This window comes from Mustela nigripes, chromosome 12 (genome assembly GCF_022355385.1).
Source record: "Mustela nigripes isolate SB6536 chromosome 12, MUSNIG.SB6536, whole genome shotgun sequence".
Lineage (NCBI taxonomy): Eukaryota > Metazoa > Chordata > Mammalia > Carnivora > Mustelidae > Mustela > Mustela nigripes.
Window position 1 is genome coordinate 57439894 of NC_081568.1, and position 23713 is coordinate 57463606.

Consider the following 23713-nt stretch of genomic DNA (forward strand, 5'->3'; position numbering starts at 1 on the left):
AATCTCACTCTGATAGTTTACTTTGATGTGTGGGTGTTTAAAAAAAAAAAAAAATTGTGTTTATCTGAAGTAAACGTCATTACCCATATAGACCCCAAATGGAAAGTGGGGTGGACTGCTCCTAGAGATTTTGGACTGCTGCCTGTCACATGGAGTCAGGGGGAAATGTTAGCTCCATGAGCCAGAGTGGCAACTGTTCGGGCTGGAGACAGAGCCCAGTGAGGGGCTCCAACCACTCCCAGATGTTCATGGTCGACAGTAGTGTGCATAGTCTTAATCACAGGCCCTGTCGTTTTTTAAGAGTCAAGTGAATGGTAGCAGTTAAGAATGGGATTAATTTCCAAGGACCTGGGATTGGCCGGAGGGATGGGGGAATGTTCCTAGAATTGAAGGAACTCTGTTTGGAAAGGACCAAGGATACTTAGGGTTAAGGACTGATTGGTCCTTTGAAGGCCCAGTTCTTATTAGCATTCTTAGCTACCACTAAAGGATCTGGCAGTGTGGATTAAGGATGAGGAACCTTGGGCTTGGGGCATAGGGTAAAGGTGCACAAGAAATAGAAGCCACTGTTTGCATTTACGGGGAGCGTGCTAGGACAGGTGTTCCCCCAGGGCATACTGAGTAGAGTCAAGGCTTAACTGGGAATGTTTCCTGAAGGATATATTTTGAACTGGGAGTCTGTGACAGCAAGAATCCCTGTTTCTTCATCTTGTTGTTGTAATTAGTTGTGAAGGGTATTCAAGTAATTTACTACCAATAATTTTTCAAGTAATGAACTTGGGAAATAACTTCTTTTCTGAAGAGAGCAGATGCCAAGTTATTTCCCCATTTATTTATTTGTAGACTTAGCTCATTTGCAGCCCAAAGTTCATTCTTCAGTTGGGTGGTGATACAGCCAGCACCCCAGGAATTACGCAGGTCTTAGCACAGTGTTCATGAGAAAGGGTGTTACCCTTAAAGGTTGAGAGCCACTGCTCAAAGCCTGAGCATTCGTCCAGTAAGGTCCCCGGTCCTAGAAGGTAATGCCCAGTAGAGCATCCCCACCTCTACCCCACAAGCCCTACTCCTTGCCAAGAGACATACTCCCACTGTTTGTCTTGATCAGGTATTGCAGTAGACAAGAACGGGCTCATGTACTTTGTTGATGCCACCATGATCCGGAAGGTTGACCAGAATGGAATCATCTCTACCTTGCTGGGCTCCAACGACCTCACTGCTGTCCGGCCACTGAGCTGTGACTCCAGCATGGATGTGGCCCAGGTAGGACTTTCTTATTTTTCATTACTATGCCACACCTGGCTCTTAGCCTGAAGTTCTCACCTGCAGCCTGTTTGGGTTGAAAGTGGGAGTGGGAGGAAGAAATATAGATAGAGATTACAGGTTTGTTTGTAGAAGGTTTGAGATGAACTACACAGCAAGATGGAATGAGAAATGTCAGATAGGAATGAGAGAGAGCACAAGAGAGAAAGGAAAGCCGTGGGTTGGGGGGTGGGGATGATTTCTGCTCAGATAGTGGAGCCGGTGACACACTCCAGCCATGGCAGATTACAGGGTAGGAGTTACTGTGTAATTACCTCTCTTCTCAATCATTATTGCAGGTTTGAGAATGTACTACTATACAGTGTTATATGTCAATCAGAACTTCCCTGTTAATCTGAAATGATTGCATCCTTACTATATAAACCTTTACTTTGTGCAGTAGTAAACTAGAGCAGAGCTGTCTACAATAATCTCCCAAGTGATATTATCTTGGTATGGGCTCTTATGGGGGCAGAGAAGAGAGACTCATACAGATGTGCAGCAGGAGAAACTGAACTTTCTTAGATAGATCCTCAAACATCCTGAAATACATGTTTGCCCTGTCTGTAAGGGCCTTTTCAACCTTCAGTCAACCTCATTAATTTCAGCTCAAATTGCACAACAAACTGACAGTTGCCACCGAGATGGTCACTTCAGTTTTGCAGAAAAGGCCCAGCTCATTTCTTCAAGCAAATTCTCAAGTTGTAGTTCACTAGCCAGCCTGTGCATTGGTGGCCCTTGGGTCAGGCCGCCTTAAATCAGCGTGGCTTCTTTTGTGTATTAGATAAAAGTGCTGCCTCCAAATGAACATAGCCTCCTTAGGCCCATAGCTTGGTGAGCAGAGGCTGTGATGGATTACATTAGCTCCTTGTGCAGTGAATTATCTGTACAACTATATATGATGACCCTGACCTTGGTCCAATCATCTGGGATGGAGAAGAGCATCATGGCTAGAGCTGGTGATCTACTCTAGGCACAGTAGATGATATCACAGGAAATGTTTGTTACATGGCCTCTTCTTCATTGTGTATATTCAACATGGGCAATGAGCAAGTGGTTTGGTGACAGACACTTCTCATATAGTGTGGGTAAAAAAGTCCTGTTCCCCAGCTGCATAAAACCAATAGACGTGTCCTACTGTTAAACACTGGGCATGTTGGAGGCTGCTCCTTAATTTGATGCCATGTCATTCACAGGTTCGCCTGGAGTGGCCAACAGACCTTGCTGTCAACCCCATGGACAACTCCCTGTATGTTCTTGAGAACAACGTCATCCTTCGAATCACTGAGAATCACCAAGTCAGCATCATCGCAGGACGCCCCATGCACTGCCAGGTTCCTGGAATTGACTACTCCCTCAGCAAATTAGCCATTCATTCCGCCCTGGAGTCAGCCAGTGCCATCGCCATTTCTCACACTGGGGTCCTCTATATCACCGAGACGGATGAGAAGAAGATTAACCGTCTACGCCAGGTCACAACCAATGGGGAGATTTGCCTTTTAGCTGGGGCAGCCTCAGACTGTGACTGCAAAAACGATGTCAATTGCAACTGCTACTCGGGAGACGATGCCTACGCGACTGACGCCATCTTGAATTCCCCATCGTCCTTAGCTGTAGCTCCAGACGGTACCATCTACATCGCAGACCTTGGAAATATTCGGATCAGGGCGGTCAGCAAAAACAAGCCTGTTCTTAATGCTTTCAACCAGTATGAGGCTGCATCCCCCGGAGAACAGGAGTTGTATGTTTTCAACGCCGATGGCATCCACCAGTACACTGTAAGCCTGGTGACTGGGGAGTACTTGTACAATTTCACTTATAGTGCTGACAACGATGTCACTGAACTGACTGACAATAACGGGAATTCCCTGAAGATCCGTCGGGACAGTAGTGGCGTGCCCCGCCACCTGCTCATGCCTGACAACCAGATCATCACCCTCACAGTGGGCACCAATGGAGGTCTCAAAGTCGTGTCCACGCAGAACCTGGAGCTTGGCCTCATGACGTATGATGGAAACACTGGCCTCCTAGCCACCAAGAGTGATGAAACAGGATGGACAACTTTCTATGAGTAAGTACATTTGTAAAGTATTTCTCGACAGCGCCCTATCCAAGCTGGCAGCAGGATTGTCTCCACGTAGCTTTTAGAATTGCTCAGTCACTTTGTTTTCCTGACCTTTTTTTTTTTCTTAAAGATTTTATTTATTTATTTGACAGACAGAGATCACATGTAGGCAGAGAGGCAGGCAGAGAGAAAGAGAGACAGGAGGAAGCAGGCTCTCTGCTGAGTGGAGAGCCCGATGCGGGGCTCGATCCCAGGACCCTGAGATCATTACCTGAGCTGAAGGCAGAGTCTTTAACCGACTGAGCCACCCAGGTGTCCCTGTTTTCCTGACTTTAATGTCAACTTGTGGCTTCAAGATATTCATGTCCCCTCTCCCTGACTTTGAAGTGATTTGCACTGTTGGGTCTCTGATATTGAGCATCCTCCCTAAAAGGGCTGGTGATTTCTTTTGCCTGCTTGCCCCTCCAGTTTCAGGATATTGGAGAGGCACAGCGCCTGGGAGAGCAAGTGCTCATTAACTTTGCTGATTATTCATGTTTGCCATGGGTGCGGAAATGAGAATCTAAAAGGCAAGATCCTGGTGGGACTCCCGTAATTTGCCAGTAGGTCCAGCAACACACTTGATTGCACAGACAGGTAGATAAACTCTGAATTTCCTCCTTAGCAGAAGCAGATCAATACAGATAAAGTGCTAGGTATATTAAAAGATGTGAGAGCTGGTCATATTTCCCCTAACAATTATCTCCTGCTTAATAGTCCTGCCGTTTGTTTTGCCAAAAAAGCTGTTTTCCATCACTCCTGCAGCCAGCGCTTGGTCACACTGCCTGCTGCCACAGGTATTAACCAGTGGGATGCTGGTTAGGGGAAATTGCTGAGACGAGATTCCCCCAGTCCCTGATGAGACTGGGATGGAATTTGCAAATGTCGGGCTTTCTGTGATCGTGAAGGATCTGGTTAAGCTCGCCTTTGGAGTACTTGCTTGCTTTCTGTCGAGGTGTTGCTGCTGGCTGAGAACTTAGTGAGTTGGGGAGGGGCTGTTGCAGAAAGAATGGGGGTCAAGCAAGGGAACAGAAAACCCCATTGTTGACAACTCCTAAGTCCAGGAATTTTCACTTCCAGTTGGTGGGCAGATGGGTTTGGGAGCATGGAAAGGAAGCTGTTGCCACCTGCTGGAAATTTCCTGCATTGCATAATTTCTTTCCCTTCCTCCCTTCTGCCTTTGGGCCAAGCTGTCATTCTCGGATTTCAGAAGCATCCTAGTATCCTTCAGGCGCTGGGACTTGATCAGACTTTACCAGCCAGTGACTCTACCCCTGTAGGCACCATCTGAGTGCTATCTTTAGCTCTCACACCAGCTTGGGCTAAAACTATATGATAACCCCAACACCGGTCAGATTTTCACTTTCTAGCAGTTCCACCTAAGGACCCAGCGCATTTCAGAGATAATTTGTGGACTGACATGACTGAGGACAAAACAATGTCACTCTCAGAAGGCCAGAATTAGGCTTGACTTAGAGACCATAATAAAGAAGTTTGGGCGTGGGTCCTCCTTTAGACACTAGCTCTAACTGGGGGAGTATTTTTCCAGGAGGGGACCCTAGTTGAATTAAAATAGGAGCAGGATGCTTAAAAAAAAAAAAAAAAAAAAAAAGATGAAGAAGACGTTCACAAGTTACATGGAAACTGCATGATTGTTCTCTTAAAGAGCTGCTTTTTGGTAATGTGGATAAATCCAATTATCACAAATTCTCAATTGTAGGGCTTCAAATGCATTAGGTTTTCTTGTTCCTCCTAAAAAGATGGTGAATTCCTTTTGTTGAGTACTTTTACACATGGTCAGCTGGGGAAGAGCAGCCTGCATCCCTCAAGGGCCCAGGACTCTACTTAAAATTACAACCACCCCTACACACGCATACTCTGTCTCTCTCCCTCCTTTATTTTAATCCTTACCACTTGTTACCATCTGACATACTCTGTATTTTAAACCATGGTTTATTTTTGCCCTGTCCATCATGTGTACATCACAGAAGCAGGGATTTTCACCCATTTTGTTCTTAGTCATGTCTCCAGCACCTCAAACAATGACAGACTTATAGTAGGCAGGCAGTAAATACTTGCTGAATAAATGAGTCTTTTGATCCCTTTGGCCCCACACAGGCCAAGACTGCAAAGGCTCTACTAAGTGGCCTCCAGATCCCATTACTGGAACACACAGCTCCTTGCAACTATGTGCAGACTTACTTGCAAAGAGACCTGAACCTGAAAATACTCCATGGGCAAGTTAGGACAGCTGTAGGAAACTTACTCTTCTTTGACAGTTAAAGAGAACATAACATGCTCTTTCTGTGGCCCCTGAGATCCTGGCCTCAACCCCAATCCTCTGTTCCCCAAAACTAGAATCTCCAGTTTCTACTACAGCTCTCATTAGGAAGCATGGCAGCTGGCACCATCATCCAGGTCCAGGTGCGCTGGAATTAAATCTTTGCCTGGATCCCAGGTCATGCAACTCCCCATACAGTCCCGGCTTGCCTGAAGGAGTTGAAGGTATTATCTGATACTGAGTAGTCCATTAGGTACCCTGTACACAAAGACTTAAAAGTGTTTTATTTTCTTATTTTTATAGAGATAAAATTGACATACGGAAGTCAAATGGACATAGTCAACTGTACCCAAACAGAAGTGTTTTTTTATTGAGATAAAACTGACATAGTCAAATCATCAACATAATGATTTGATGTTTGTATATATCGTGAAACCATCAATTTACGTCGCTGCCAACAGTGTGCAAGGGTTTCCTTTTCTCCACAACTTTGCCCACACTTACTTCTTATATTTTTTGATAATAGACATTTTGGTAAGTGTGAGGTAATACCTCATTATGGTTTTGATTTGCATTTCCCATTGATTAGTGGTGTTGAGCACCTTCCCGTGTACCTGTTGGCTGTTTGTGTGTCTTCTTTGGAAAAGGGTCTATTCAGAGCCTCTGTATGTTTTTTAATCAGGTGGTTTGCTTTTTTTTGCTATTGAATTGTATGAGGTGTTTTTTTTAATATCAACCCTTTATCAGAAATATGATTTTTACAAATTCTCTCCCATTCAGTAAGTTGCCTTTTCACTCTGTTGATGGATTACTGTGCAGAAGCTTTTCAGCTTGATTCAGTCCCACTTGTTTATTTTTGCTTTTGTTGCCTTTGCTTTTGAGGTCAAATCAAAAAATTGCAGAGACTAATGTCAAGGAGCTAGCCACCTAGGTTTTCTTCTAGTTTTATGGTTTCAGGTCTTTTAGGTTTTTATCATTTGGGGTTAATTTTTGTGTAACAGTCCAGTTTCATTATTTTGCATGTGGCTATCCAGTTTTTCCAACACCATCTATTGAAGAGACCGTCCTTTCTCTGTTGTATATTCTTGGCCCTTTTGTGGTGAATTAAATGACCATACATGTGTGGGTTTTTAATCTGGGCTCCCTATTCTGCTCTATTCATCTGTATGTCTGCTTTCGTGTCCATCCCATACTGTTTTGATTACTATAGCTTTGTAATATAATTTGAAATCAGGGAACATGATGCCTCTAGCTTTGTCTGTCTTTCTCAATATTGCTTTGGCCATTAGAAGTCTTCTCCGGTTCCACACAAATTTTAGGACTCTTTGTTCTATTTCTGCAAATAATGTCTTTATAGTTTTGTTAGGGATTGTATTGAATTGTGTGGACATTATAATTTCTCCAGTCCATGAACATGGAGTATCTTTCATCAATGTCTTAGAGCTTTCAGTATAAGAGGACTTTTACCTCCCTGGTTAAGTTTTTACTAGGTTTTTTAATTCTTTTTGATGCAATCATAAATGGGATCGTCTTTCTGCAAGTTTGTTATTAGTGTATAGAAACACAACAGATTTTTATGTATTGATTTTTGTATCCTGCAACCTTACTGAATTTATTGGTTCTAACAGTTTCTATACATGATATCATCGGCAAACAGTTACAGTTTTACTTCTCTATGATTTAGATGCATTTCTTTTTATTGCTTAATTGTTGTGTCTTACTCTTTTTTTTTTTAATTTTTTATTTATTTATTTGACAGAGAGAGATCACAAGTAGGCAGAGAGGCAGGCAGAGAGGCAGGCCGAGAAAGAGGAGGAAGCAGGCTCCCCGCCGAGCAGAGAGCCCGATGCGAGACTCGATCCCAGGACCCCGAGATCATGACCCGAGCCGAAGGCAGTGGCCCAACCCACTGAGCCACCCAGGCATCCCTGTTGTGTCTTACTCTTGATCTTAGAGGGAAAGCTTTCAGTTTTTCACTAGATATGATGTGAATCACATCACTGGATATGATGTTAGCTGTGGATCTGTCATATATGGGGCCTCTATTATGTTCAGGTACATTCCCTCTGAGAGTTTTTATCACTAGTAGATGTTGAATTTTGTCAGATGCTTTTTCTGCGACTGTTGAGCCATCCTTGCATCCCCGGAATAAATCCCACTCTCAAAGTACTACTGAATATGATTTTCTACATTTGATTTAAATATGAATACGATTTGAGGACTTTTGCATCTATATGCATCAGAAATATTGGTCTATAATTTTCTTTTTGTATGGTGTCCTTGTCCTGCTTTGGTAGCAGAGTAATGCTGGCCTCATAAAATGAGTTTGGAATAGTTCCCTCCTCTTCTGCTTTTTGGAAGAGTTTGAGAAGGATTGCTATTAATAAGTCTTTGAATGTTTGGTAGCATTCACCAGTGAAGCCATCTGGCCCTGTAGTTTTGTTTGTTGGAACGCTTTTGATTACTGATTGAAACTCCTTAGTAGTAATCTCTTATGATCCTTTGTATTTCTGTGGTATCAGTAGTAACGTCTCTTCTTTCATTTCTGATTTTGAGTCCTGTCATCTTTTCTTCTTGGTGAGTCTAGCTAAGGGTTGTCAATTTTATCTTTTAAAAAACCATGTCTTAGTCTCATTGATCTTTTTACCCTCTATTTCAATTAAATACCTTTTGTTTGTAGTCAGAAAACATGGAAATCAGGCATATTGGTTAGAAATAATTCCTAAAATATGGGAACATACAAACATATGCAGAAAACTATCCTTAATGTTGAAATGTCTGTATTTTGAGAGAACTTCTTCCACACATACTCATTTTCCACCCCTGTATACTATCAGGAATATATTTCTGTGCTCCACTCTTTCTACTCAATAATATATACATTTTTCACCCTAATGGATAGAAATCACTGTCATTGTGGTGCCTGCGTGGCTCAGTGGGTTAAAGCCTCTGGCTTTGGCTCAGGTCGTGATCCCAGGGTCCTAGGATCAAGCTCCACATCGGGCTCTCTGCTCAACAGGGAACCTGCTTCCTCCCCTCTCTCTGCCTGCCTCTCTGCCTACTTGTGATCTCTGTCTGTCGAATAAATTTTTTAAAAAATCACTGTCACTAATTTTGATGGCTTTAGAGGTTTCTACTTTATGGATATGTCCTTATTTAACAAATCTCTGACAAATGACCACTTAGATTATTCTAACTTATCACTATTAGTAAATAACATCTTTGTACACCCATCTGAGAGGCAGTTTCTTTAACAGATTAGATGACAAAAGGGAGGGCCTGATTCCCATCTGTGTATACCCGGAAAGCCCTGGTGGTGTAACCACTATAATGTATTATCTGTACTACCCATTGCCTACTGCTCTGGGCAAATGATGAGGGTAGAGCCAAACCTGGGATCCCCACTCAAAGCTCTCCCCTCCCCACACCCTTTGTCCAACTGGCCTTCCAGCTTAATGTGGTTCTGTTTTCAGCCTTCAGACATCTCCAGAAGCAAAATTTCTTATCACGTTTTCTCAAATAACTTACCAGTTCTGCATTCCTTTATTCTCAAACTGTTTGCCAGGCACCATCTGTATTTGCTTTTGTAGTCCTCTGTGACAAAGTCAAATAAGCCACGATGGTTCTGTTCACTGGCTGTCCTACATGCTGTATAAGATCCAGTCTCCAACACTCAGAACCAACCAACTTTGTCCTTGTCCCCAGTCAAGAGGGAGTCACACCTAGAGGTCAAGTCAACTACTTTCTTTGTTCCTCCTTCCTCTCCTCTCTAGTAACATCTCATGTGGGAAAGCTCAAAGGCCTCTACATCCAGCCCTTAAAAAGAGTTTCTTTCCTACGGCCTATGGAGGGCCCAAGCTTGCTGATTACAATGGATCTCCCAGAGTAGGAAAATGTTCTACCAGTGGGACACCAAGGCTTTTTGCTAAAGGAGATGGAAGCAATAATTCCACAGTTTAAGAGAAGAGTAGAGATGATATTCACAAAGGAGAAGGGCCACTCTCAGGGAACTTTCTAGCAGCAGAACTTGATCAGGTATACCTAGACTCGGGGGCTGAATTCAAGTGAGTCATCATGAAAACAGTCTAGGAAGGCTGCTTGGGGAGCTTGGTTTGTTTGGGGCTGCAAAACCAGAGAAAGGAGTATAGGCAGTCAGACCAGCGATGCTTGAGCCAAGGCATGGAGTTTGCATTTGGCCCAGGCTGACAATCCAAGCCTAGGAGGTGGCAAGTGCGATGAAGTTATAGGAGTATGGAAGAGGAAAGACATAGATGGTCTACAATGCCAAGTCTTACTGATTGTGACAAGGAGCCTCAGTGTGATACACTACCCAGCCACTCTACCTTCCAGTCTCTCTGGCTCTTGTGTGATTCTGAGTGGTGGGAAAGCCTTCAGTTCCAGTAACTGTGCTTCCAAACCAGTGTGTCTGTCCTCCAGCTATGACCACGAAGGCCGCCTGACCAATGTGACACGCCCCACGGGGGTGGTGACCAGTCTGCACCGGGAAATGGAGAAGTCCATCACCATTGACATTGAGAACTCCAACCGTGATGATGATGTCACTGTCATTACCAATCTGTCTTCAGTGGAGGCCTCCTACACAGTGGTACAAGGTAAGCCCCCTACCCACTAAACTCACCCACAGACCCCAGCAAGCCTGGGAGGACTTCCAGAGACCGGGAACACCCATTAGCTTGTTATTTTAGTCAAGTGTCCACTGTAAACAAATTCTACAAGAGGTCAGTCTTGTAGAAAATGACTTAATCAGATTCAGGAGAATGTCATCTATACTAAATGAAATGTCTAGAGCTTTGGGAATGTCTATGTACTTCCCTGAAAATGTCAGTTGCCATCCCCACTTGGTTTTACCTCTCCATCATCAGCACTCCCCACCAGCCCAACACACACAGTTACCTTCTCCAAGGCTCTTTATCCTTTTGGCTACACATCTTCCTTTTTTGGCCACATCCTGATTCTTCTTCCAAGCACTTGTTTGTTGGGTTGATTGCCCTGGAATCAGAGCCCTTTAGCAATCTCTTGCCCAGACTGGGATCTCAAAGGTTTCTGACCACCCCATAGTTACTAGCACTGTTTGACATGACACACAGTGAGGGACAAGCACAGGAGCTGGCAAGAAAAGGAATTGTGCAGATTAATTTTTCTTTTAATTAAGATATAATGTCAGTGGGCTAGCCCGTTGTCAGAGGATAAAAGTGTCCTCTCAGTAGATAAATGGTGACATTTCTGGACTATTATCCCACGACAGAGCCTGTTTCAATGACTCTATTTCTGCTCTGCCAAATGATTAATGATGTAGATTCTGTCTTTCTGCATGATGGCTGCAGTTGCAGGAGTGACAGATACACATTTGCTCACTATCCCAAAAGCCAGCGCCTCGAAGCCAGCCAAGCTGGACTCCTTTGCCCAAATAATCAGGAAGTAATATATCTATAAAGGAGTTTAAGACTCACGTTTCCTTCCTGGAACTTTTCGATAAGGAAAAAGGTCACAAGTCTGATTGACTAGTGTAGATTCCCTTTGGGAAGATAAACACATGTTATCAGCACCCACTAGCTCAGTCTACCTTACGCTGTTTGAATCTCCAGAGTTCTGTTGAGGAGAGCTGGCATGGTGGTGGAGTCCGCAGCAGAAGCATGAAGGCCAGGAAGGGTGCTTTTTCTCTTGATTTGATCTGTAGCTAGACCATCAACTTCAGGTTAGATGGTAGGCAAAAGGGAAAAAAAAAAGAAATAGTCTTTTTTTTTATTTAAGATAAAATATATATGTTAAAGATTAGGGATTTGATTGACACAAATTGTGTAGGCAATAGACATCTTTAAAGGTACTATTAATAGTCTTCAGTAAGTAAAAGAAAAATATCACAGCATAATTATTTTCTGGAGTGCCACATATTAATAATGTTTTTCTTTCCACGGATCAGTAGCATCTCTGCTACTCACCTTAACATTGTATGTGTGCTAATTGAAGGCAGCCTTAGACTGACAGCTGCAAAGTACCATGGAAACCCATAAAAATAGGGGTTCTGTTCTCTTATGACTAACAGAGTGGATAATTTCTTTCCCTACCCCCACCCCCACTTACATTTCTCCAGATCAAGTGCGGAACAGCTACCAGCTCTGTAATAACGGTACCCTGAGGGTGATGTATGCCAATGGGATGGGTGTCAGCTTCCACAGTGAGCCCCATGTCCTAGCGGGCACCATCACCCCCACCATTGGGCGTTGCAACATCTCCCTGCCCATGGAGAATGGCCTCAACTCCATTGAGTGGCGCCTAAGAAAGGAACAGATTAAAGGCAAAGTCACCATCTTTGGCAGGAAGCTCCGGGTAAGTGGTTCCACCCAATTCGTCACCACTAAGTAGTAGGGGATACACCTTTTCCTCAGGAGCTGAGGCAATTTCCCAGGTCCCAAGCCTCCATTACTCCTTTCTTCCATGGGAAAGACAAGTCTTTCTCCCACAAGACAGAAGCCCTATCCCTTTGGGGAAAACCATGTCTGTTTACTAGGAGAGAAAATGGTGCAGATTTACCCTCCACTCTAGCTTGGGATAGCTACAGTCTTCTTGTCACACTTGCTATCTGCTCCCTAGACTCTCACTCTTTGGCCAATTCGACAAACTACTTGGTGCCTGGTGCCAGCTTTGTGTGGAGTAATTTGATGAATACTGGAAGAACAGAAATTTTATAATGTACTCTTCACACACAAGGAGTTAACAGTCCAGTAGAATATGTAGGAGCAGGGTAATCCAGTGGGTTAAGTGAGAGAAGCGGGGAACCTGGGTAAAAACTCTGCCTTCAGCTCAGATCATGATCCCAGCATCCTGGGATCGAGCCCCACATTGGGTTCTCTGCTCAGCGGGGAGCCTGCTTCCCCCTCTCTCTCTGCCGGCCTCTCTGCCTACTTGTGATGTCTATCTGTCAAATAAATAAAATCTTTAAAAAAAAAAAAAAAAGTGAGCGAAGCATCCAGGGCCTGACAGAATCAGAGGAGGAGATATCACCCAGCCCAAGGTGATCAGGGAAGGCTTGCCAAGAGGAAATCACAAGCAAACCACAGCAGAAATTTTCAACCCCAACCATAGCTTCCCCAGACTGGGCAGCTTATCCACAAAAAAACTAACACGCAACACTCACTAAGGACTTTCATGATGCAAGCTCTATGTTACATGCTTTACTTATTTTCAACAGCCCCCCAGAGGGACTTCCCTCTGTTTTTCAGATGAGGAAACACAGGTTCTGGGAAGCTACATAACCTGTCCAAAGGCACCAGGGCTAGAAAATGGCACAGCCAGGACCCACTCCCAGTTCCATCTTTGTGTCTGCCTCACTTGCCCATATCCTTCACCACCAATGATGGGATTCACAGTCATCCAGATAATCTGGGTCCTGCCCTAGTCATTTACCCAGCACTAGGAGGGTCTGATTCTTAATATCATGCTAACCCCTTCCCCCATGGCAGGGAAACCTAGGGATCCCAGTCCTCATCAAATTCAGCACACATTAAATACTGAGCACCTACTATAAGCCAGCACTGGAAGTCAATACGGTACCCCAAGTAAAATCCCTTCCCTCATGCCCCTGATGGTCAAGGGTGGGGAAAGGAACCAGACAGGCAGATAGGCAGTATACTAATGAATAACTCAAGTAACTGCAGATTAAGATACGTGCTGGCCTGAGAGTAAACAATGCAGCCCCACAGGGTTTAACCACTACTTGGGAATCACACTTGGGTAATAACTTTGGCTGCTATTGGGTCGAAATCCACCCCACCCAGCCTATCTCCCCACAGGGCCAGGCCACTCCATCTTAGGATTCTGCCTTTGTCTAGTTGGAGCTCCATTCCTCACATTAGGTTATCAGCAGTCTCCCATGTTTTTCTTCCTATGCTGGTATCTGCAAAGTTGCAAACGGCCATATCTTCCTAAAGACAAAAATGAAATGAGATTAGTAGCTAAATCCTTAATGACTGGATTTCAGGGCTGTATAATTGATTTTTGATATGCTGCACTGTAGAAGTTGATTATAAGTAGCAATCGTGCTTTTTCTCTGATAAATCAGTTATGCATTTTGACTAAGTTTGCAAAATAAAGATAAATGTGGCCCTTAAAATAAAATGGCTATAATCCCAACTCTGAATATTAAAAATCTTAATAATGATACTTGTGGTAATTAGCAGAAGTTAGGCACGCAAGTCTTATAACTGAATTTCTGCCAGGGTTAGATTTGCTGGCATCATGTTTATGCAAATCAAAACACAGCTTTATCTATCAACACCTCAACATTTAATTGTCTGGTGTTAGTTCCTGTAACAATAATCACATATCCATTTAGCTCTCTTAAATGAAAATCACTATGAGATTATAACAGGTTGAGTGGACTGAAAATGTAATTTGAAAATGAGGGAGAAAGCCTGGAATTTATTTGCATCTCATTTATTTTAATTCAATTCATAAATTGTTTAGTGAATGAAATAAAAGCAACTCCTGGAAATTGCAGGGGAGCAAGTGGAAGAAGGTGTAAAAGAAAGGGGGAGCGTGCTGTGGATGAAGAGAACTGGGGAGTGTCCTTTTAGGTTCTCCCGGAGCCCAAGGCAAGGAGGTTTGCAGCCCCTAAACGAAGGGTACCTGTTGGCGCGCACAGGGCACCAGGCTCTTCTCACTTCCAGGGCTGACATTTCTTTTCCCTCTGTCTTGATTTCCACTGTCAAACAGGGCCCTGAAATTTTTCATTCATTCCTTCAGATTACTAGAATGGACTCTGAGGAGAATGCTGCGTTTTACAACGGTCATCGTTTTCCTGTGTATAACTAATTCGTTTTTTTTTTACATTTTCTCTTTGCTTTAAGTCTCCTCTGTATGTGGGCTGCAAATTAAACCAATACTATACATTTTTTTAAAAACACGTTTGCTAAGTGCCAACTCTATGCCAAGCACTATGGAGTGAGTAGACTAGAGAGAGAGAAAGAAAACTAAATCCTTGCCAGCAAGAAGTTTGCATTCCAGTGGAGAAAGCAATGTGAATCGTGTGGTGTAAGCTGTAACAGAGGCAATGTCACAAGGAAAGCAGTAGTTGGTTGTGTCAGGAGAGGATGGACTGAGGCCAGATAACAAATAAGTCCTACAATCTCAGGAGCTTTCCAATCACAGTGCACAGAAGGCAAGCAGCTCGGCCTCGTGGGGACTCGCTGCGTTGCTGTCCTGTGATCCCGCCACAGTAGGCAAATGACCTCTTGGGTTGCTCTGGAAGGACAAGGAGCTGAATGAGCAGAGCTGGGCATGGCCTGCATCACTTCACCTGAATCACAAGACAGCCTAGGAAATGTCGTCTTTGTGAGAGCCTAAGGAAAAATAAAAGGAAAGAGTTGGTGAACACATAGCAGGGTCTCTGCCATCTTGATCAGGAAGAGCTTCAGGACTGAAGAGTGGTAGGAATTAGCCTGGCAAAGATATGGGGAGGGGGTGATCAGATCAGAAATGTTCCCTGTGACGCAACAGAGAGGTCAAAAAGGGGAAGAGCATTTCAGGAAACCTTAAGTCAGGTGCGCCAGAGGGAAAGGGAACTTGCAACACTATGGTACAGAAAAAGAATGCGTCGGCCAGAGGCAACACATGGAAAGGAATATTTTGCTAGGATGACATTTATCCAGAGGACTGTGGGGAACTGTTCCAGGTTTTAATTAGCAGAGTGATGTGTTGGGATGTGTAGTCTTAGAAAGACTCTCGCGTTTCCTCAGGTGTGGAAGAAGATAGATTAGAAGGAGACAAGATAGGAGGAGAGGGACAGAACAAAGCAATTGCAGTAATCCAAACAAAGAACTAAATCACTAACAGTAAAGAGAGAAAGACGGGGGAGGGAGGGATCTGAGAGATACTTAGCATACACAATTAACAGGATTTGATAAGGAGCAGGGTTGCTGTATCTGGCTCTCCTTTTTAGGCTCCCTCCCCACAATCCTACGGACTAGGAAACTGAGTGTCTAGCCTCTGTGAAGGAGAGAAACTGGGGACTGAACCCCAAGACAGACGTGTGACATTCCGGCAGACCCAGCCCTGCTTCTTAATATAAGGGGAAAAACGTTGCTCTTTCATGAAAAGCAGGGAGTTTGTAGAGAACTTGTGGTGCAGCAACGGAGGAGATCAAGCACTGAAGCAAGCTGACTTACCTCTCCCAGGTGCCATCAAGCTTCTAGGAGTCTGGCCATTTGAGTGATGTGAGGAGCAAGGCTAAGCTTCCCTAGAATTCAGAAGAAACCAAAAATCCCAATGAAGCTACCATGATAGACCCCAGTGAAATTCTAAGCCACCCAGGTAGTCCTTCTTCCAGCAACCTAGTCAGGGACATCTCTTGGGTGAGGAACAGCCTTTCCATATAGGCGAGTGAAATGTCAGATGGTGGACGGATAGACCAACAAAGAACCTTCCACCAGAAGTTTTATGATGCTTTGGCAAAATTTAGTGTGTTAGTCCTTTCTTTCCAGCACAAACTCAACGTGAGACTCATTTTCATCATGTCTCCCAAGGTTGTCTCAAGGAATCTCATTTGAAAGATTTTCTACTCCACTCCTTTCTCTGTTCTCCCTGGCTTTTCAAACACACAAAACGGTTCATCAGGGCCCCTGTAAGCTACGTGAGCACTGCACCGCTGTGTCCCTGATGACAAGTGCCATGTGATAGGCACTCAGACAACAGGTGAGGAGGGACAAGGGGATGTCCATGCCCCTTTAAGGGTCCTCCCTAGAAGGTGCATGTGTGTGTGAATTCCACACCACCCCCCAATCTCACCAAAGCAGGCATGAGTTCACAATCCCATTTTCCCAGTATCTGTCAGGAATCTTCCCATTGCAAAACACAGGAAGCCCACTCAGACTCGCATAATAAGAAAGGGCATTCATTGTCTTGCCTAATTAGGCCCCCACAAGCCCAAATGTTGTCATGAGGCTGACACCTCTTTTTCTCCCATTTTTGTGGTCCCCTTCCATCCCCCAACATTATTTCTCTTGGTACTTGAACTAATTTTCTCCCACAGTAGACCGGTGACCTCGTCACATGGGAGTCAGGCAGAGATGGCCAAAGGTGACTTTAGGCTGACATCAGCTTAGCTTAGTGAATGCAGAAGAAAGGATCTCCCACACCACTTATTCCAAAAAAAAAAAAAAAAAAAAATCACACACACACACAAAACCCCAGGAGACCCACCTGGTACAGATGCAGGTCTATGATTGGCCAGTACAAGGTCAAGGTCACATGTGGACACATGTATCTTGTGTTGGACATCTCAGTAAAACCACCTAAACAGGGAAACCTTACAGAAAGGGAGTGCTGCACCCAAAGAAGGAAGGAATAGGTTAAATCACACACACACACACACACACACACACATGCGCGTGCACACACACCAGATATATTCTACACCCTCCATCCCTCCAGAGCCTAATCATAAGTCAGACTTCTGGTCCTGATGCTCTGTTCATGTATCATTCCCCCCAACCCCCAACCTTCCCCACCAGCAAGAGGAGAACAGAAACCAACCTCTTCTGAGATTTAAAACTCCTGCTCTTCCCTGAAATGGATTCAGTGCATGATTCTCTCTGAAAAGGAAGCAGACATCCACCCTCTAAGATGTTGCCTCCTGATTACGATTTACATAGAGATAGCAGAAGCAAAAAGCAACTACATGTGTAGGTAGCAGAACAAAAGAAAAATCATTTCCAAGATCATTTTTCATCATGATATTGGTATTAGTGTCCTTCCCAAGAAGAGGTGGGAGCAATTTTGTTAGGGCTTCCGTATGATTAATAAGACATTGCAGTTACCCACTGGCTTGTGTTAGTTTGACCTTTGTGGCAAATGACAGTGACCCAGGAGCGAGGTGGGAGGCAGCTGTGCGTGCGAACACACACATGCACTCAGTTGTACATGGAGCCCGCTGAAGTAGCTCTGCTAATAGCCACAGTTACCAAGAAAGCCTGGGCTTTATCAGTCCCTTCCTGCTGCAGTGCTCTCAATCTGCACTGATATTTCATATTTCAAACATCTATGTGTCGGCAGTGTAGGAGGCACTCAGGTGAACGAAACCGTCAAGACTCAATGTTACACTGTGAGCAGTGCTTGTGCAGACAGGACTTGTGATAAATTTAATATCAGCTTAAATAATATAGAATTAGAAGGGCAAGCCTTTGCAAACATTAAACAATGTATTCCCCACACAAGTATTACTTTTGGCTGACTTGCTATTTTGGACTGTGTGGTGGAAAAGTGGAAAGACCCTCCTGTCATAGCAAAGGGAAACAGATAATAATCAAATAACTGATCAAATAATAGAAAGAAATTGTTATGGGTGCTAAAGAGAAAAATACAGGGTGCAGGTAAGGGGGAATATCTGATGTAGGTTAGGCCACTCTACGAGAAAGATATCTGAGCTGAGAACTGAAGAGTAGGAACTTTCCAGGCATGGGATGGGAGGCAGCCTCCTATTCTAGTGGATCAGCATGTGCAAATGCCCTGAAGCAGACAAGACTGTTGTGTATACCCTGAGCGGAAGGAGAGCTAGTGTGACTGGAGCAAACCAGCTGGAGGCAAGGTCAAAGAGACAGGCCCTTAGTGACCTTGGTAAGGATCTTAGAAATATACAAGTCCTCCCCAGATGGACACATTGGTGAATGAAAAGGACCATTTATCTGCAGACTAAACTATCTTCCTTCTTAGAGGCTAGGAGACACACGACATGCTGGGATTCTGGAAAGTTCAGATTGAGAGGGGACAAGTACAAAACCTATTCAGGTCATCCAGGCTGAGCCTACATACCAGATGCCTCTCTTCTCTACCAGCCCACCCACCTCTACTAGAATATTCCCACAGCACCTGAAATGAAGTTCTCTGCCTGTGAGGGGCCTTTGCTTACTATACAAGCTTTCACTTGCTGACTTCCCAACTGGGATATTCTCCCCAACCCTTTCCTTGCCCTCACCTTAGTCATCCTTCAAGCTCCCACTGACACAGAGCTTCTTCTAGGAAGTGGTCCTTGTGAGCCCAGTTCTGAGTGTCCTTCCTCCTTCCCATAGTTTTTTTGTGTTTGCTCTCATTACAGCATAATGTTTTCATGGTTGGCTCTTCTGACCTGTAAGTTCCATGAGAGCAAGGACCATAAATGTCTTGCTCTACCTTGAATGCCGATCCCAGTAATAAGCATACCATAGGTGCTCAGTAAATATTTAGTGAATTAATAAATGGGATTTTAAGTTGACATCATGAAAATCCACTCTCTCTAACTTCTATTAATTCCAGGTTTTGGGAGCCTCCCAGAATGACTCTAATTGTTCTTTGGAATGAAGCCGTTTAGTTATTTGGAGATCACAGATGTCCTAGTCCCATTTTCTCTTCCCAGTTTTCCACATTAGAACCTTAGATCATGAGAGTTGCCATGGTTCTTATACTGGGCCCCATTCAACCCCCTTATTCACAAATGTGTGCTGAGTACCAATGACTTTCAAAAATAACAATGGACACTAAGAAACATAAGGTCCCTACCCATCAAAGGCTCACAGGCCATTACAGATGGAAACTGAGGCATTAAAGGTGAAAGACAGCTTTGCAGTGATAAAACTAATCAGTGTCAAAACTGAAGAGTCAAAACTGCAGCTCAAACTTAGGTCTTTCCTGGGGGCGCCTGGGTGGCTCAGTGGGTTAAAGCCTCTGCCTTCGGCTCAGGTCATGATCCTAGGGTCCTGGGATCGAGCCCCACATCGGGCTCTCTGCTCAGTGGGGAGCCTGCTTCTTCCTCTCTCTCTGCCTGCCTCTCTGCCTACTTGTGATCTCTCTCTGTCAAATAAATAAAATTCTTTAAAAAAAAAAAAAAAAAAAAAAACCTTAGGTCTTTCCACCTCTCTACCTCACCATCATCCAAAACAGCAAGTCATCCAAAAAATAATGTTTGCTTAGGGAATACATTATTTAATATGTTTGCGGAGGCTTACCCTTCTAATTATGCATTATTTAAGCTAATATTAAATTTATAGCAAGTTGTTTTGTCTGCACAAGCACTGATCCCAATGTAGCATTGAGTCTTCTTGCATGGCAACAGGAGGGAGCGGCTTTAGAAATCCCAGAGGACTGACCCAGAAAGGAAATGAAGATGTCCTCTAGGCCTGACTTTTCCTCTGGGTAGGTGACTACCTAAACTCGCTAAAGCAGGAATTCAGCTTTTAAATGTCTCCAGCCGTGGAAAATCTCATGCCTTCCCTCACTCACCTTTTTGGGATTTCCCACACTCAAAACATGACAGGCAAAGTGTTCCTCCGTAAGTCTAGCTGAAACCTCTCCTGCTGTGCTACAATGCCTTTTCCTGGAGGGGATCCAGCCCAGTGTTAATTTCCTCCTTCATGTTTCTCGAATCACCAGCTCCCGTCATTGCCCCTCAAGCTAAGTTAGAGTCACTGGTTATGGGCCCAGCAGGGCCATTTTGACGACAGCGTTTCCTTTTCTCAGGGTTTTTTACGAGCCTCCTTGTGACAGGCATGTACTTGGTGAGATCAAAACATTCTGGGGGGAGATTCCACAGGGAAAACTACTTCCCAAAGTCTGCCCTCTGCAAAAATAAAAACCATGCTAAATAGCTGAGTTTTATTAACTGGGGAAGCCAGGCTGAGGAAAATGCCCGATAATTAAAAATAATGGCTTCCTTACAAACACAAAATTGTATTAATTTAAAAATTGGTTTCTTTATCACTGAATACCTACCAAGCTGGCTGGGAAGGGAATTGTGCTGATCCTGGCAGTGAAAATAATTCAAAATAACTTTTATGTTCTCCAGGAAGCCTCAAGGTTAATTTAAATATTGTTAGATGGGTAATTTAATTCAGAATAAGAGAACAGTGTGGCTAAATTAAAGCTCCTGAACACTCTCAAGTGGGGGCAGATGCCCATGAAGGACTGAGCATGCTTGTCCAGCCCTCCAATGCCCCACGGCCCCCAGCCAAGGCACCTCCTTTTCACAAATGGCATGCTCATAACTAAAGACACTTGATTAGGCTACACAACAGACCTGAACTTTCAGCTGCCAGTAAGTTTATCATTTTTGATTATTAGAGGGATCGGGCATTTTTATAAGAATTGTACATTTCAAAAGTTGACTCAGAGTGACATGACCAATATGGCAACCTCAGTCATTCCGGACTTTGTCCCCCATCACAAGAATAACAATTATTGATGGACAAGACACTACTGAGACAATCCTAGAACATGGGGGTAAGGCCACAGAGACCAGGACAGAGTGGAATAGAAGTCTAAGAGCAACAGCTACACACTGACCACGTTGCCCCAAGCCAGTGTCATAGCACACAAAGAGGTCTCCCTGGAGTGTTTAGGTCCTCCATAGGGGGATGAGAGTCCAGAGGGGACATCCAGCACCCCCACCCACACACACACACACATACAGCCTTGTGGGTTACTTTGTGAAAGCCCCTACTCTGGTCTTACCCCCGAGTTTGACCCCGAGGAAACTATGATAAAGAAGGAAGGCGAAGCTTGCAACAGCCAGCACACAGATCTTGGTAGACCGAGTTCCTACACACAGAGCCCAGAGACTACTCTCAACCAGCACCTATCTGCAGAACCGAGTTGTTGGTGCAGTCCTACCGCGGAATTTCAGCAGGAAGCAAATCTGCCGTATTCAGGGCCTCCCATGAGGGCCCTGGAGCCCTTGCCCAGGCAGCGGAACTGAATCATAACCCCATGTGCTCTAGGTGTGGCTCCCAACTCAATCTGACTAGAAGGGCTGGTGGGAACACTTGAAAGCTGAAGACCCCAGTGATGACAAGGTGAGAGGACAGAGCTGATCACTCCCAAAGCAAAACCAGTACCAGACAGGGAGGCTTCCCCTGCTATGCCCACACAGGAGTTGGTTCACAGCTCCACTCCCTGTTTAGTACAGCTCCTGGCCATTCCTGACCAGAAAGCCCATGCAGCAAATTCTGTAAGTTCTCAGAGCAGGCCCTCCCACCTACCCAGGCAAAGGAGCCGAATCAAAGCCACACCCACTACTGAGTGTGACTCCCCACCCTGACTGGCCAGAAGGGCTGGTGGGAATGCCTGGAGGTTACATACCTCAGCAAGGTCAAGCCTTGCTGCATACCTAGAGGCAGGGACACAAGCTGATAGCCTATGGCGCAAAGCCAGTGGCTGTACTCAGCCTTGAAACTTGGAGCAAGGGTCGGTTTGAGTCAAGACCACAGAGAACCTTACAAGCTCTGGAACAAGTTCTGCAGCACCAAGACAAGGAAACTAATCTATAGCCTTACCAAGGCACCTAACCAGAGACAAGGGGAGCTGCAGAGCCCTTCTCACAGCAGCACTTGAAAAGAAGGCATAGTCCCTGGTTTTCCCCACACCAAACAAAAAGAATGGCCCCACCCAGACAGAGAATTCAGTGAAAACTCTTCCCTGTTAAGGAGTCTCCAAGCAGGCTGTAAAGGACCTAGATCCCATCGTGCTGCCCTTCCGGAGCAGAGAAGCTGAATTCATAGCTCCATCTATGGCTGAATATAGTACCCAGTCCCAAAAGTGTAGTAAGCCTGACCAGAGAACTGAGAAACCACTGAGCTCATCCTATAGCCTCAGCTGGGCAAAGACCCAAGCCAGAACGCTGCTTCAACTTTTGTCAACCAGCAGCACACTCCCTCACCACTGACCTCAAAGCTCAGGCAGTTGCCTTGTCCAAAAATTGACCCTGAAGCAAGCAAAAGACACACTTGCCTAAGGACCTAAGGACGTTATCAGCAGGCACATCCAGAAACCCAGACTGGGCTGACTGGGGAAGAACTGTCTCTACCAAAGCAAATCTTTAAAGTCTTGAAGAAACTGCTTACTCAAATGTATAGATACAAATGTAAGGAATTGAGAATCACAATAAATCAGGTAAATATGACACCCCCAAAGGAAACTAATGAAGTTTCAATACTGACCTTAAAGAAATGGGTATGTATTAACTGCCAAAGAATTAAGAATAGTCCTCTTGAAGTTTAGAGAACTACAAGAGCACCCAGACAGACAACTGAACAAAATTAGGAAAATAATGCATGAACAAAATGAGAAGTTCAACAAAGAAGTAGAAACCATTTAAAAAAAAAAAAAAAAAAATCCTAGACCTAAAAAATACAGTGACTAAAGAATTCAGTAGAGTGCTTCAAAATTATACTTGACCCTGCAGAAGAATCAATAACCTGGAAGATAGGATATTTGAAATCACCTAGTCAGAGGAATAAAAAGAAAAAGGAATGAAAAACAGTGGAGAAAGCCTACAGAACTTATGGAACATATTCAGAAGAAATAATATCTCCATTAGGGGAATTCCAGAAGAAGAAGACAAAGAGAAAAGGGTTAAAGCAATAATGACTGAAAACTTCTCCAACCTGGGGAGAGAAATGGACATCCATGAGGCCCAAAGGCTCTCAAATGCATTACCTTGAATAGGACAACACCAAGACACATTATAATTAAATTGTCAAAAGTCAAAGACATGGGGGTGCCTGTCTGGCTCAGTCGGTATAGCGTGTAACTCTTGATCTTGGGGACATGAGTTCAAGCCCCATGTTAGGTGTAGAGATTATTCAAAAAAAAAAAAAAAAATTTTTTTTTAAGACAATTTTGAGAGCAGGAAGAAAAAAGACGTTCCACTCAAGGAAATACAGACTTTCCTGAACAAACAAAAGCAGAGGAAGTTCATCATCACTATACCTGTCTTATGAGAAATGCTAAAGGGAGTTCTTAAAAAGGAAATAAAAGGATGCTAATTAACATTATAAAAGAAACTAAAAAGAGATGGGAGCCTGGCTGGCTGAGTGGACAGAGCATGCAACTCTTGATTTTGAAGTTCTATGCTCAAGCCCCCTGTTAGGTGTAAGATTATTTAAAAATAAAATAAAAAAAAAAAAAAAAAGGAAAGCATAAAACTCCTTTTAATGGTAAATGTTAGATTCTATAATATGTTAATGGTGGTGTGGAAATCACAACTC

General features: G+C 44.0%; 1 protein-coding gene across 1 annotated transcript in view; it reads left to right on the plus strand.

The window, feature by feature from the left end:
• TENM2 (teneurin transmembrane protein 2) overlaps positions 1–23713 on the plus strand; it is a 479009-nt gene that overhangs the window by 418398 nt on the left and 36898 nt on the right. The window contains exons 22-25 of the mRNA XM_059416332.1: positions 1106–1260; positions 2496–3370; positions 10122–10297; positions 11797–12032. Of these exons, the coding sequence (XP_059272315.1) occupies positions 1106–1260; positions 2496–3370; positions 10122–10297; positions 11797–12032 (1442 nt within the window). The remainder of the gene's footprint in view (positions 1–1105; positions 1261–2495; positions 3371–10121; positions 10298–11796; positions 12033–23713) is intronic.